Source organism: Gracilinanus agilis, chromosome 4 (assembly GCF_016433145.1).
Source record: "Gracilinanus agilis isolate LMUSP501 chromosome 4, AgileGrace, whole genome shotgun sequence".
Classification (NCBI taxonomy): Eukaryota; Metazoa; Chordata; class Mammalia; order Didelphimorphia; family Didelphidae; genus Gracilinanus; species Gracilinanus agilis.
Window position 1 is genome coordinate 361,671,604 of NC_058133.1, and position 12,515 is coordinate 361,684,118.

Sequence of the window (12,515 nt, forward strand, 5' to 3'; positions counted from 1 at the left end):
CCCCCCCCCCCCCCCCCCCCCATTCAGCCAGACTCCTGTTTGAGCTAAAAAACCAGCCAGCCCAATATAACTGATAGTTGTCTGGGTCTTATTCAGTAGTCAGTTAAACCTCTCCCAGTCACCTTCCCTTGTTTCATTAAATGGTGTTTAGTGTTTTATATTTCCATGTGTGCTTCCTTCTCTAACACCAACTAAAGAACCCATAAGTTTTTTTTAATTTTTTTTTTTTAAATTTTAAACCCTTAACTTCTGTGTATTGACTTATAGGTGGAAGATTGGTAAGGGTAGGCAATGGGGGTCAAGTGACTTGCCCAGGGTCACACAGCAGGGAAGTGTCTGAGGCCGGATTTGAACCTAGGACCTCCTGTCTCTAGGCCTGGCTCTCAATCCACTGAGTTACCCAGCTGCCCCCAGAACCCATAAGTTTTAACTGAAACCCAGGCTGGTCTAAGGAGGCAGTTGGGGAGGGAGTTAACTGTCATTCCATATCCTGTCATATCATTATCACTCACTTCTGACTGTCTTGTATTTGGGTTAGTGGTTGTGTTTCCCCTATTTACCTATTTGTTAGGCAGTTAATTTATTTAACAAAACATTCCCTCCATCACCCCAACTCCTATTAGGCCCGGCATTTATTTAGTTACTTATTTCAGACTGAACAATCTGACAGATCATAGTTGTGTGACTTTGGACAATGTCACAGTTTTTCTGAGCTATAGTTTCTTCTTCTGTGAAATGGGAGTAGGAATTAATATTTGTTCTGCCTCTATCACAGAATTCTTGTCAGGAAAGCATTTTGTAAACCATTAATCACTATGATAGTAGCTCATGATAGTAGCTCCCATTTATATAACACTTTAAAGTTTGCAAAGTGATTTACAATTATTGTCTCATTGGATCTTCAACAACTCTGGGAGATAGGTGCTGTTACTATCCTTCTTTAACAGATGGGGAAACTGAAGTAGACAGAGGTAAAGTGACTTACCCAGTATGTTATAAAATAAAAGTAGATGGATGGAGAAAGAGGGAAGGTAAACTAAACTGGATACTACCACTGGTAATTGTGTGACAGCAGTGGAGTCCAGATAGGTGGCTAGGGCAAGATCAACTGAGGCTTGCCACCTAGCTAGATGATGTGACACCTCCCTCCTTTATAACAGTGCCCAGGCAGGATCCTTCAGGTCAATGGATGGTATCCTTTCAGGTCCCACCTGGGGTTGATTGATAATAGATTTTGGGCTCTATCAGCCTTGGTAACGGTTTATCTGGCTTCGTATCTCCCTTCCCAGAGAAGCTATGAAATAACCACTCCAGGAAGGTACTTGAAAGGCTTTATCTATAATTAGCAAAGATGGGTATTGGGGAATGGATAGAGGAATTGGGAAACCCTAACTAATTTGATGATAATAAACCCTCAGAGCTATAGGCAGGTAATTGATTCTGGTAGTTAGCTCCTCTGGCTCAGCCTGGCCACAGCCAAACCAGAGTAAGCAAGATGCTGCTTGATGTCTTTCAGCTTCTTCTTCTTTCTGCTAGATGTTATGCCTAAACAGCCTTCAGGTGTCCACCCCTTTCCACCCACTTCTTCTCCTGCCCACTTCCCGGATCCCTCCCGGGCCCTGGGAAACCTAGACAACTACAAATGATTTGATTTCCTAAATATCTAGGGGCAGTAGAATCAGAAGATTGATGGTCTGGGTACAGGTTGACACTGTTGTTCAGGTACAAGACAGGAGGATCTTGCAAGGTTGATCCAAGCAAGTGACAAATCCCCAAAAGACCAGGATCCACAGATCTCAAGTCCAAGGGAAGGAAAGGAACCAAAAGTCAGGGCTGCCAGGGTATTTATACTCCCCTGGGCCAACCGCTTTCTCCCCTGTCCTCATGGCCCCTGGGAACATTCTAAGATCCAATGGTCCTCACCCATCAATCAAGGATGAGACTCTCTGCTCCCAGAGTTTCAATATAACAAATATTACACAGATAGTGTCTAAGACTGGATTTGAAGGGCATAAAATGTAAGCTGTCATTATCACAAGTTCTTTGCCAGCTAAGTATTTCATTATACTTGTGGCTAAATTTTGTTTATAGAAAATTTCTATATTAAGTGTGATATTTGCTATGTACAGGTGGTAGAAAATAGTCATTATCTTTAAAATAGTAAATGACTGTAAAGCATGATTAAATACCTAAGAGGTAGACTTCCTCTTCATACAGATCTCTTAAATTAAGTCATTTATATCAGATGATGTAATTTGGGGCTAGAGACCATTTTTTTTATCTTAGATAAACTCTTCTCTTCAATTGTTACTCTCCTTAAAATTATTTGAGAGCCATATATCAGGACCTTATTTAAGAGAAATATGAACCATTTAGTCTTCCTTTTTACATTAAGAATAGGAAATATAATTTATTCAAACACTAGAAAAATATAAAGTATATATTATCTTTGGTCTGCTACTGAAGAAGAGAGAATGTCAAGGGGAGAATAGAGACATGTGGAGACAGTGAGAAACAAGATAAGTATGGAGAAGAATGGGAGACATTAAGTAGGAGAAGATATCTCTTAGTTATTTCCTGGGATTTGTGAATTTTCTCTGACTATCCCTTATGCCTAGTATGCTCTCTCTTCATTTCTGTCTTTGACTTTCATGGATTTCTTTAGCTCCCAATAAATTTTATCTTCTATAGAAAGTCTTTCCCAGCCCCTCTTAATTCTAGTTTCTTCTCTCTTAACTATTTCCCTATTTATCATGTCTATAGTTTATGTGAACATATTTATTTGCTTGTTGTCTCCTTCATTAGACTGTAAGCTCCTTGAAGTCAAGGACTGCTTTTTGCCTCTTTTTGTATCCTGTAAAAAGGAAAAAAGGGGGGTTTTGGTTGGACTAGATATTTAAATGAGTGGTAGCCAAGGAATTGAATAAATGTCAATTCCTAAATGATTTTTTAGTAATTTATTTATAAAATGTAGGAGAGAGTGAAAGTAGAGAAATGGGAAGATGGTAGAGTAAGAGATCTAGCTTAACGAGCTAGACTATGTATCAATCCCTGGCTTTACTTCGGTAGGGCTCCAGAGGTCCCAGCTGGAGAGCCCTAAAAGTCAAATAATAAGGGTTTTAGTCACAAGGGCTTCTTTCCAATCAAGGGCCCCTCCGGAGGTTAGTACCTCCAAGGAAGCTAAGAGAGCCTTTTTCACTCACCATGTGTAGTTCCTAGGGATAGATTTAAGAACAATCTCACCAAGTCCAAGGTCCCAGCCAGAGCTCCTCCAGGTCCAGTTCTAGGCCGAAGAGAAGAGCAGAACATCCACTCAAGCTTCAGCTCCAGAAACCGAACAAGAACTGACTTATAGGAAGTTGTCATTCCCTTTTAAAGGTGCTTCTTTTGCATCACTTCCTGTGCCTTCCTCTTAGTTTACATATCCAATCACAACAAATGCTTTGCTTAGGACTGCTCGGGGGGGCAGTCAGTCAATTCTGATTTGTCACCCACTTTCGCACATGTGGGTTTCAGGCTTCCCCACTTGTGAATTAAGTGGTGGTGTTTATACCTTTGGTGATTAAATCTAAAAATGGGCAGGGTAGGTTTCATCTAATTATCACAGCCCCCCCCCTGTAATCATTTGGAAGACTCATCTCCCCAATTGATCATTTGATGTAATCATCTTATACCCCTATAAAATCTTCTAACTACAATAGAGATTAGAGGGAAGTAGAAGAGATAGAAAGAAAGCAAAACCAATGTTTTGCTAAGTGCATTGACAAAAAGCCAATTAGGGGGCAGTCCCCTTTGGCATAAAAGTTTACATTTAAAATAATTGTTTTCAACCCCCAATAGTTCAAATTCACATCCCAAAGTTCAATTCTAGATCTTCTTGATGCAGTGTGTGGTCTTTGCAGGCATCTTTATGGCACCTTCTCTAAGCTTCGTCTTCTGGATTCAAGGAGTTAGCAGGCTTCTTTTCCTGAAAATTTTCTCTAACAAAATTTTAAATCTTAGATTTTTATGTAAGTACAGTCCCCCCTAAAGTGGGTATTGACCAACATACAGATCAGCTGAGAACACATCGTTGAGTTATGGGGTGTATGAGTCAATTATCAAAAGAAAAACCAAAATATAAAAAGAAAAACAAATAGAAGAAAAATTAAACTTTGGGAATCAGGAAAAAAATTGAAAATCAGAATCAAAATATCAAAAACCTATGTATATAAAATTTCTAAGTAAACAAGAGTAAATTCATAATAGGCCCTTGTATTAGGGTCCACTTAAAGTATTTTCTGTCCCCAAATCTGGACAAAATGCAGTAATATTGCACTTACCCATTTGCATCCAGGACTACCGAAAGTTGTCATACTATAAGAGAGAAAAAAGGACTAGATACTCATGTAAAAGGGAAGTGTCATTCCGTGGTCTGATTTACCTTTATTCTCAGGGATAGGGAAGCCAGAACAGTCAATTTTCAGGTACTTGATAGAAAGTATTTTACAAAGAGTGTGGTTCAAGAAGTCCTGCGTCTTAACATATGTCAAGTGCTGCAAACTTGAGTCTTACACTAGGTTCAAGTCCTTTTATGTTGGCGTAGAAGTTCAACAGTCCTACCTGGATTGGTTTCATCTTTTGACCTTTGTGCCCTTTTTTGGCACTATTCAGGTTAAGTCTGTGCTTCTATGGCACTGTATAGATTCTCATCAATCTCATTGGGATTGGTTGGTATTCTTGACCTTGTGCTTCTTTGCATTGTATAGTGGCTCTTTTGTTTCCTTCTGGAATCAGACACAAACATTAATCACAGTCCCATAACATTTATCAATAAATGGCAGGTTTCCATAGTCTAAAGCGTTAGGGTATGAATTAATATTATAGCAAATATATTTTTATATTTAACTTCTATTACTGCAGAACCAAAAAAGATTAATACTGATTATATGTTCTTTTAAGTACAAGAAATAAGAATGGGGAAAATTCAAATATTCTATTTGAAAAATAAAAGAAAAGCAATAATAAAATAAAATTCAGGAATTCAATGTATTCTCAAAAACAGTGTCCACTTTTCTATGGACTATTTTCTCCAATGCACGTGATATTTAAAAAAACCTATGAACTCATGAATACTTGTCATAAGTTCTATAGACATAGCAAACCTTTCAACCTTGGCTGAGATATTTTTAACAAAGTTTATTACTGCCATCATTTCAAAATGTGGCAGAGGAGCCCAGAAAAAAGTACAAACCTCTGTACCATTCACGAAAACTCTTTTTAATTTTTTTTTTTTTTTTTTGGTCTAAAATGTCACCAAGAATTAAGCTCATTCCTGTGGAGAAGTAGAGTAAAATAAGCTGAAGAGTTAAAAAAATATATATGCAGAAAGCTATTTAGGCTTCCTGTGAGATGCTCCCTCTTGGGAGCAATCCAGGGGTACCATACCCTAGGAACATCTTCCCAGCTCCTCTGGTATGAGACTGTTCTATATCTCATCCATTATATATTTTAACAAATGCAGAAGTGAGGGATATATAATAATCACTTCAGCTACTAAATGAACCCGTACCTCTTGTTACAAAGGACTCAGCGGCAGGCAAATGATCAGAGGAAGTGGATGCTACTAAATATCTAAAAATTACTTCTGAAAACCCCTTACAATAAATTGAGCTATTTAGCTCATTAAATTCTCTAAAGGTTGTTAATACAGGTTATAACCAGTTTGATGAAGTCCTTCCATCATATATGTGACAATTACCAAACAAAATTAAAACAATCATCAAATACAATATATGTGACAGGATACGGGCACTGAATTCAAGAGTCCTTTTCTTCATTTCCAATAGCTGTGTTAGAAAGACTTGTTCACTATTATGGAGGGGAAACAAAACTGAAAAGAGTTAACATTAATAAAACAATGGAGTCTGAAAAGGCTTAAAATCCACCTCCAATCTCTTTAAAGTTTCTTCCCTATCCATTTAGGTTCCTTTTGTCTCATCTCTGAAGGTCCCCATACACCCACTGGGCATAGAGTGGATGACTCTCATAATGGATGGGTTGTAGATTATTCAGACTATTTGTCAATCTTCTCTTAAAGAGAGATAGATGGATGATCACATCCTGCTATCATATGCATACCCAGGAACAATGCTAAGTATATCCACTGTGATATATTCTCTGGGATTATGAGCCAATTTAAATACCAAAAAAACAATGCTGTTCTATCTTTGGAAATGCTATCAAAAATCATTTTGAATAGTTTTCTTATCATGTTTAAATTTAATTATTAGATTGCTTGTAATTATGTTTTTTGTCAGTAGATAGCACTACTGGCCAGCATTTAAGGACAGGGTGTGAAAATTTACAAGTAAGGGTGTGGTCCCTTTAAAAAATGTCACACCTAGGGGCAGCTGGGTAGCTCAGTGGATTGAGAGTCAGGCCTAGAGACCGGAAGTCCTAGGTTCAAAGCCAGCCTCAGCCACTTCCCAGCTGTGTGAACTGTAAGAGGCATAAGTTTAAAAGTAGGTGTGTAAGTAGGCCTTAGCTAGAGGTCATGGACATTCTGAATGGAATGCAGGGGAAGGAGGAAGTGGCTTGTACCTGAGAAGGACTCCATGGTGGTTGGCACAAACTGTTGCTGACCCTGGGAGATCTCAGATCTAGGGGAGTTGTATCCAGATTCCCTGGGATCCTGAGAGTGGTGAAGGCTTACAGCAGAGGACATCAGACCTGCAGAGCAGCACCGAGTAGGGAAGTGGTTTGTGATCTGGTGGACAGCATTGCAAACTTTCCCTATCTGGATACCTTGGATCGCCTGCTCTGGTGGAGTTGACTCCTGGCATCCTGAAACCATCCCTGGAATAGCTGTGAGATCCCAAGTAAAGCCACCCTCAGGTCCTCAGCTAAGCTGACCAAACCTGGCTGGAACCAGGTTGGGAGGAACTTTTCCCTTGTGACTCCAGTACAGCTTTCTTTGGGCCCTGCCTTGCTTAGATCATAGGAGAGTGTAGTCAAGTCCTTTCCCTGCCCCTGTAGTTTGCCCTTAGCTTTTAGATGTAGTAAACCCTATTCCCATCCTTAATCTTAGTTTGTCCTTGATTAAATGTGTTGCCTTAATTTATAAACTCCTGCCTTTACTTTGCTGATTACCATAGGCCTAGTCTTGGTGTTTCAGAGTGGCAGTTGCACCTAACAGCCAATTCAGTAACAGACACCCCTTTGCTGTTAAACTTTAGTCCCTACTTGTGGGCCCCTTCCTGTCATTCCTCTCTCTCACACCCACCTGGACCCATATTTACTCTTCAAGGCACCTTTCCCTGGTTTCTCCCTTAACAGACCCTGGGCAAGTCACTTGACCCCTATTGCCCACCCTTACCTCTGTTCCACCTATGAGCCAATACACAGAAGTTAAGGGTTTAAAAATTAAAACAAACAAACAAACAAAAACAACAACAAAATTCATACCTTGATTAAGTATGTCACACCTGATTTAATGATTTAATTAACTTTTGTTTGGAGGGCAGGCTAGGAAACCTTTTGTCTAAGGCTAAGTACAGGAGTAAGTAGCTGCTAAGGGTAAAACAAACAAACAAACAAACAAACTCTAGAATCATATTCCTCCTGACCACATGCTTCCTCTTTTGGGAAGCAAAATGCCACTTTTCTGAGTTGGCCTGGGGCAATAACTGTTTTTTTATAAATTAATTTTTCCCTTATTTGGGCTCTAAAAACCTCTTAGGATAAAAAGGACCAGTTTTTTGTTTTGTTTTGTTTTTTTAAACTTTAATGCTGCTCTTCCTGACTAATGTGCTTGGCACAGTGTCTGGCAGATTGTTGCTGAGTAAGTTGTCATTTAGTATCTTTTACCTTTGAAATTTTAGTTGACTAGTACTGTCCTTCCTTTAGTTAATCTTTCAGAGTTGACTTTACATGGAATTGATAGAAAATTCGCCAAAGAAGTACTCTTTGGACTGCAACTACTATGGCTACTAACTTCTAATTTCTTATTGTACTTATTAATGTACTTATTATTGTATTATTGAACTTATTAATTTACTTATTATTGTATTATTTGGAGTATGTATATGTTAAAGGTTTCCTTGAGGTAACCTGTTGAAGTCTCTTCCGGTTACAACTGTATTTTATACTGTTCATTTCATAGGGAATTGACACAGAGAGGCCTATTCTTCAAGTGGACAGCTATGTCTTTGCTGGGGAATATGAAGGTAAGAGGAGCTTACTGGCTGAAACTCCTTTTTAATTAATTATGTGACTTTCTAAGAAGAACCTCATTTTCCAACAAATTGTCCTGTACTTTTCCTATAGATACTCTTGGGACTTGTGTTGTATTTGAAGAAAATCCAGACCAAGGTAAGTAATCACCCTGATTCCCCAGGTTAATATCAGGGTCATGGAGCCTAAATCATTCGAGTGGAAATGAACATTGTAGTAATTGAGCTAACTTTATTTATAGTTGACTCAGAAGGTAACCATAAAACAGAGCTGAAATATAAATGCCACACAATGAAGAAGCTGAGTATGACAAGAACACTCCTGACAGAGAAGAAGGAGGGAGAAGAAAACATAGGTTGGTATACATCATTTTCAGAAAGTGGTGATTTTGACTTAAGACTTATATCAGTCAGTCAGAAAGCATTTGTTAAGTGTTTATTCTGTCAGGAACTTTTCTGTGGACTGGGGATATGAAGAAAAAGCACAAACAGCCTCTGCCCTCAAGGAGCTAATATATTAATGTCCAGATAATACTTGGAAACTAATTCAAAGAGGAAGCTAGGTAGTTTAGTAGACAATAATTCATTAAGAGTAAATGAGTTATGCTATTGATTCTGAGAAATTATATTTGAATTAGTTTCCAGAGTTGTGTGTTGGAGAAAATAAAGTGTTTGGATAAGGCACAATCAGTGCTCTCATGGGACTGACTTATAGTTTAAAAGGAAATATATTTCTAGACCTATGTATTTATGTGCAGCAGAAAATTGCAAATTAATTTGCTACAGAACCAGAGAATTGCTTCATGGAAGAAGGGTATTTGAATTGGGCTTTAAAAAGTAGATTGGGGACAACTAGGTAGTACTGTGGATAGAGCACCAGGCCTGCAGTTGGGAGGCCTTGGGTTCAAATCTGGCCTCAGACACATCCCAGCTGTATAACTCTGGGCAAGTCCTTTAACCCTAATAGCCTATCCCTTGCCACTCTTCTGTCTTAGAGTTGTTACTAAACAGAGTAAGGGTTTAAAAAAATAGATTAAGAACTCTTTGGGCAGAAGGGGTAAGGACATTGCATGAATAGGAAGTAAAATGAGGAAAGGCATAGAACTGGGCAAGCCTAAAATCTGTAAAGTAGTCTTATTTGACTGGAGTTTAGAGTGGCAGATGAAAGAGAGTAATGGGAGAAAACTGGGAAGGTAGGATAGTGTCTTAATTACTAGGCACTATCATTATTTAGTGATAGATAGGGAGCTGTTAAAAGGTTTTTGAATAGAGGAATAACGAAACCATATTTGTAAATAAAGATTTATATGGCAATGGTAAAAAAAAATGGATTAGGCTGACAAAAGAAAGAATAGAAGCAGAAAACCTTTTAGGAGGTTGTTGGAATAACTTGTAACTTGTCAGGTAACTTGTGAAACCTTGTACTAAGAAAGTAGAAGTAGGAATATAGAGAAAAAGATATGTGAGAATAATTGCAAAGGTAGGATTGGAAAATTTTAATCTTAACTATTGATATAGAAAGCTGAAGGAAAAATAAAGTCAAAACATCAGACTGAGGTTTTGAATCTCAGAATTTAGGTGAATGTAGAGACATAAAATTAGTAATAAGATCAACAGTTGTGCAGAGAATTACATGCTTCTTAACATGTTGAGTTTGAGGTGTCTGTTAGTGGGATGTTAATTTGGAAATCCCAGTTCTGTTATTTATTACCTTTGTGATTTTGGTTATCACCTCTCTTCTCCTGGCCCCAGTTTTTGCCTGTAAAATGAAGGAATTAGATTAGACGGTCTTGACTGATCCAGCTCAAATTGTATAATTTTATGGACCTGTATTCTGTAGCTACTTGTATGTCTGGATCTAGTGTTTGGGAGAATAGCCAGAACTGAAGATTTAGATCTACACAAAGGCATCTGAAGCTATAGAATGAAATGCAGAGAGCAAAGAGAAGAGGGTTTAGGACATAATGTTGGGCAATATTCTCATAACAGGATTGGAGAGAAGATGAAGAACTAATAATTGAGAGAATGAATAAATAAGAGAATTAGGAAAACCAAGAGAGGATGTTATATTTCAGAAGCCAAAGGCTGAGAGAGTATCCAAAAAATGTGGGAATGGGAGAATGTGTCATGCTTCAAAGAAGTCCAACACACTGAAGGCTCTAAAGATGATCATTTGATTTGGTCATTAGATCATTGATGGCAGAGTTAATTTCAGGAGACCTCTAGTTAAAGATATCACTTGGAGACATAGAATTAGGTTTTTAAAGAAAGGCCTCTGTGATAGGCAAGTAAAATATCATCGTCCCTTTAAAAAATTTTTTTAGGATTACTACATTTTCTTTTTCTTTTTGGCTTTATGTAGTTTTTCACTATAGGCACCCTCATGTTTCAAGATTTGCAGAAGAATACTCAGTAATCAATGACACATATATCTCAATGTGTTTTTATTTTTTACATCAATCTAAAATTATATTAATTGAGGAAAATGTTGACTTGTAATGGTTTTCCCCTCCCTACCTCTATTTCTTGGCATAATTATTTCTTTCTTGGAGCAGGTGGTGTAGAATGGCTGCAGATCAAGGACAATGATTTTTCATATAGACCCAACATGATTTGTAGTTTTGCACAGCAAAAGGAAGATGAGGAAGTTGCAGCTCAAGCCCCAGACAAAACTTTGGAAATAGAAGACCAGGAAATACAAACCAAAGAGAACACAGGCTTGGGCAATGAACTGGAAAAATCAGACCACTTGGAAATAGAGGATGCTGGGCCTCTTCTTGACAGCCCTTCTTCTGAGACAGAAGATTCTACTTCTATGGAAACTCAGGAGCCTACCTTGGAAGCCACTCCTAGGTGACGACATTCCTATAGGTTCTAACCATGGGCATAACTGGAGTTCTGATTTTGGAGAATTGAGTATATAGCTTTTATTTCTTCATGGATTCCACATCTATTGGCCATACACGATAGTACAGCTGCATATATTTGGATAAGTCAGGCCCAAACAAAAATCAGACGATTCTTCAGAAAAAAATTTTTTTTAAGAACTTTTCTTCAGATTCTCTAAATTAGAGAAGTTGGCTGAAATGGGTATTGTATGCAGGCAAAGACACTATTTCCTGAGGACTTAAAGGACTAATGGGAGCTTAAGTAGAGGCATCCAAGGCATAACATAATTACATATTTAAACCTTTCCTCTGAGAGGATAACCAGGAAAAATTCTAGTACTTACTGGAGAGGATTCTATCTCATCCTACACTTGTAAGAGGGAAATAGATTTCTTACACACTTTGTTTTGTACTAAATGATTTTACTTTTTTTAACTATGGAAATCCCCTCCATATTGCTGATACAACTCCCATCCTTTATCTCTTCCCCATTCTTCAACTTAATTTTAGAGAGTTGTGAGAGGCCCTCAGAGGTTAAATGATTTATCCAGGAGTCCTATAGATAGTATGTCAGGTAGGAACCTGAGACTTCCTGATGCTCAAGGCTTTCTCCTCTAGTATCATGATTCCAAAGCTCTATCTTGGAAAGACTAGCTAAAATTTAATTTTCAGAATTGTTATAGACTTATGCTCTTATAACCATGATGGTGAACCTGTTGCATGTATGTCAAAGATGGCATGCAGAGACTTCTCTGTGGGCACATGCGCCATCGCCCCCAGAGTTCATTATTAGAAAGGCAGAGAACTTGGGTGGAGCTGTTCCCCTGCCCCTCTTCCCAGCAGCCAGTGGGAGTGCTTACTCTTTTTTTTTTTTTTTAAACCCTTGTACTTTGGTGTATTGTCTCATAGGTGGAAGATTGGTAAGGGTGGGCAATGGGGGTCAAGTGACTTGCCCAGGGTCACACAGCTGGGAAGTGGCTGAGGCCGGGTTTGAACCTAGGACCTCCTGTCTCTAGGCCTGACTCTCACTCCACTGAGCTACCCAGCTGCCCCCGACAAGTGCTTACTCTTTTAAGGAGGAAGTGCCGAGGCCATTCCCCGTCCCGTTCTTCCTGCCCTGTCTGGGATAAGGTGTATGTGTGGGGGAACCACAAAAGGTCTCTAAAAGGTTCACCATCACTGTCCTATAACAGTGGGTTTACTTACCTTTTTCCTGTAGTGCCATGATGGCAAACCTATGGCATATGTGCCAAAGATGGCACGCAGAGCCTCTTTATGGGCATGCGCAGGCCCTTGGCTTGCCTGCTTGGGAGCCTGGCCCCACCCTGAATGCAGGGGGTGGGGGTATTCTAGCTTCTCTGCTCTGTTGCAGGGGCAGAGTATGGCTGGCTCAGACCCAGTAACCTGGTACTAT

At 38.9% G+C, this 12,515-nt stretch overlaps 1 protein-coding gene across 3 annotated transcripts in view; it reads left to right on the top strand.

Annotated features, from left to right (window-relative positions):
* Window positions 1–11,864, top strand: part of GTF3C6 (general transcription factor IIIC subunit 6) — a 20,234-nt gene extending 8,370 nt beyond the window's left edge. For all 3 annotated transcript variants that reach the window (XM_044676713.1, XM_044676711.1, XM_044676712.1), the window contains exons 3-6: window positions 8,144–8,207; window positions 8,308–8,352; window positions 8,456–8,569; window positions 10,769–11,864. In XM_044676713.1, coding sequence (XP_044532648.1) covers window positions 8,144–8,207; window positions 8,308–8,352; window positions 8,456–8,569; window positions 10,769–11,070 — 525 coding nt within the window. In that variant the 3' untranslated portion in view covers window positions 11,071–11,864. The remainder of the gene's footprint in view (window positions 1–8,143; window positions 8,208–8,307; window positions 8,353–8,455; window positions 8,570–10,768) is intronic.
* Window positions 11,865–12,515: the final 651 nt, after the last annotated feature.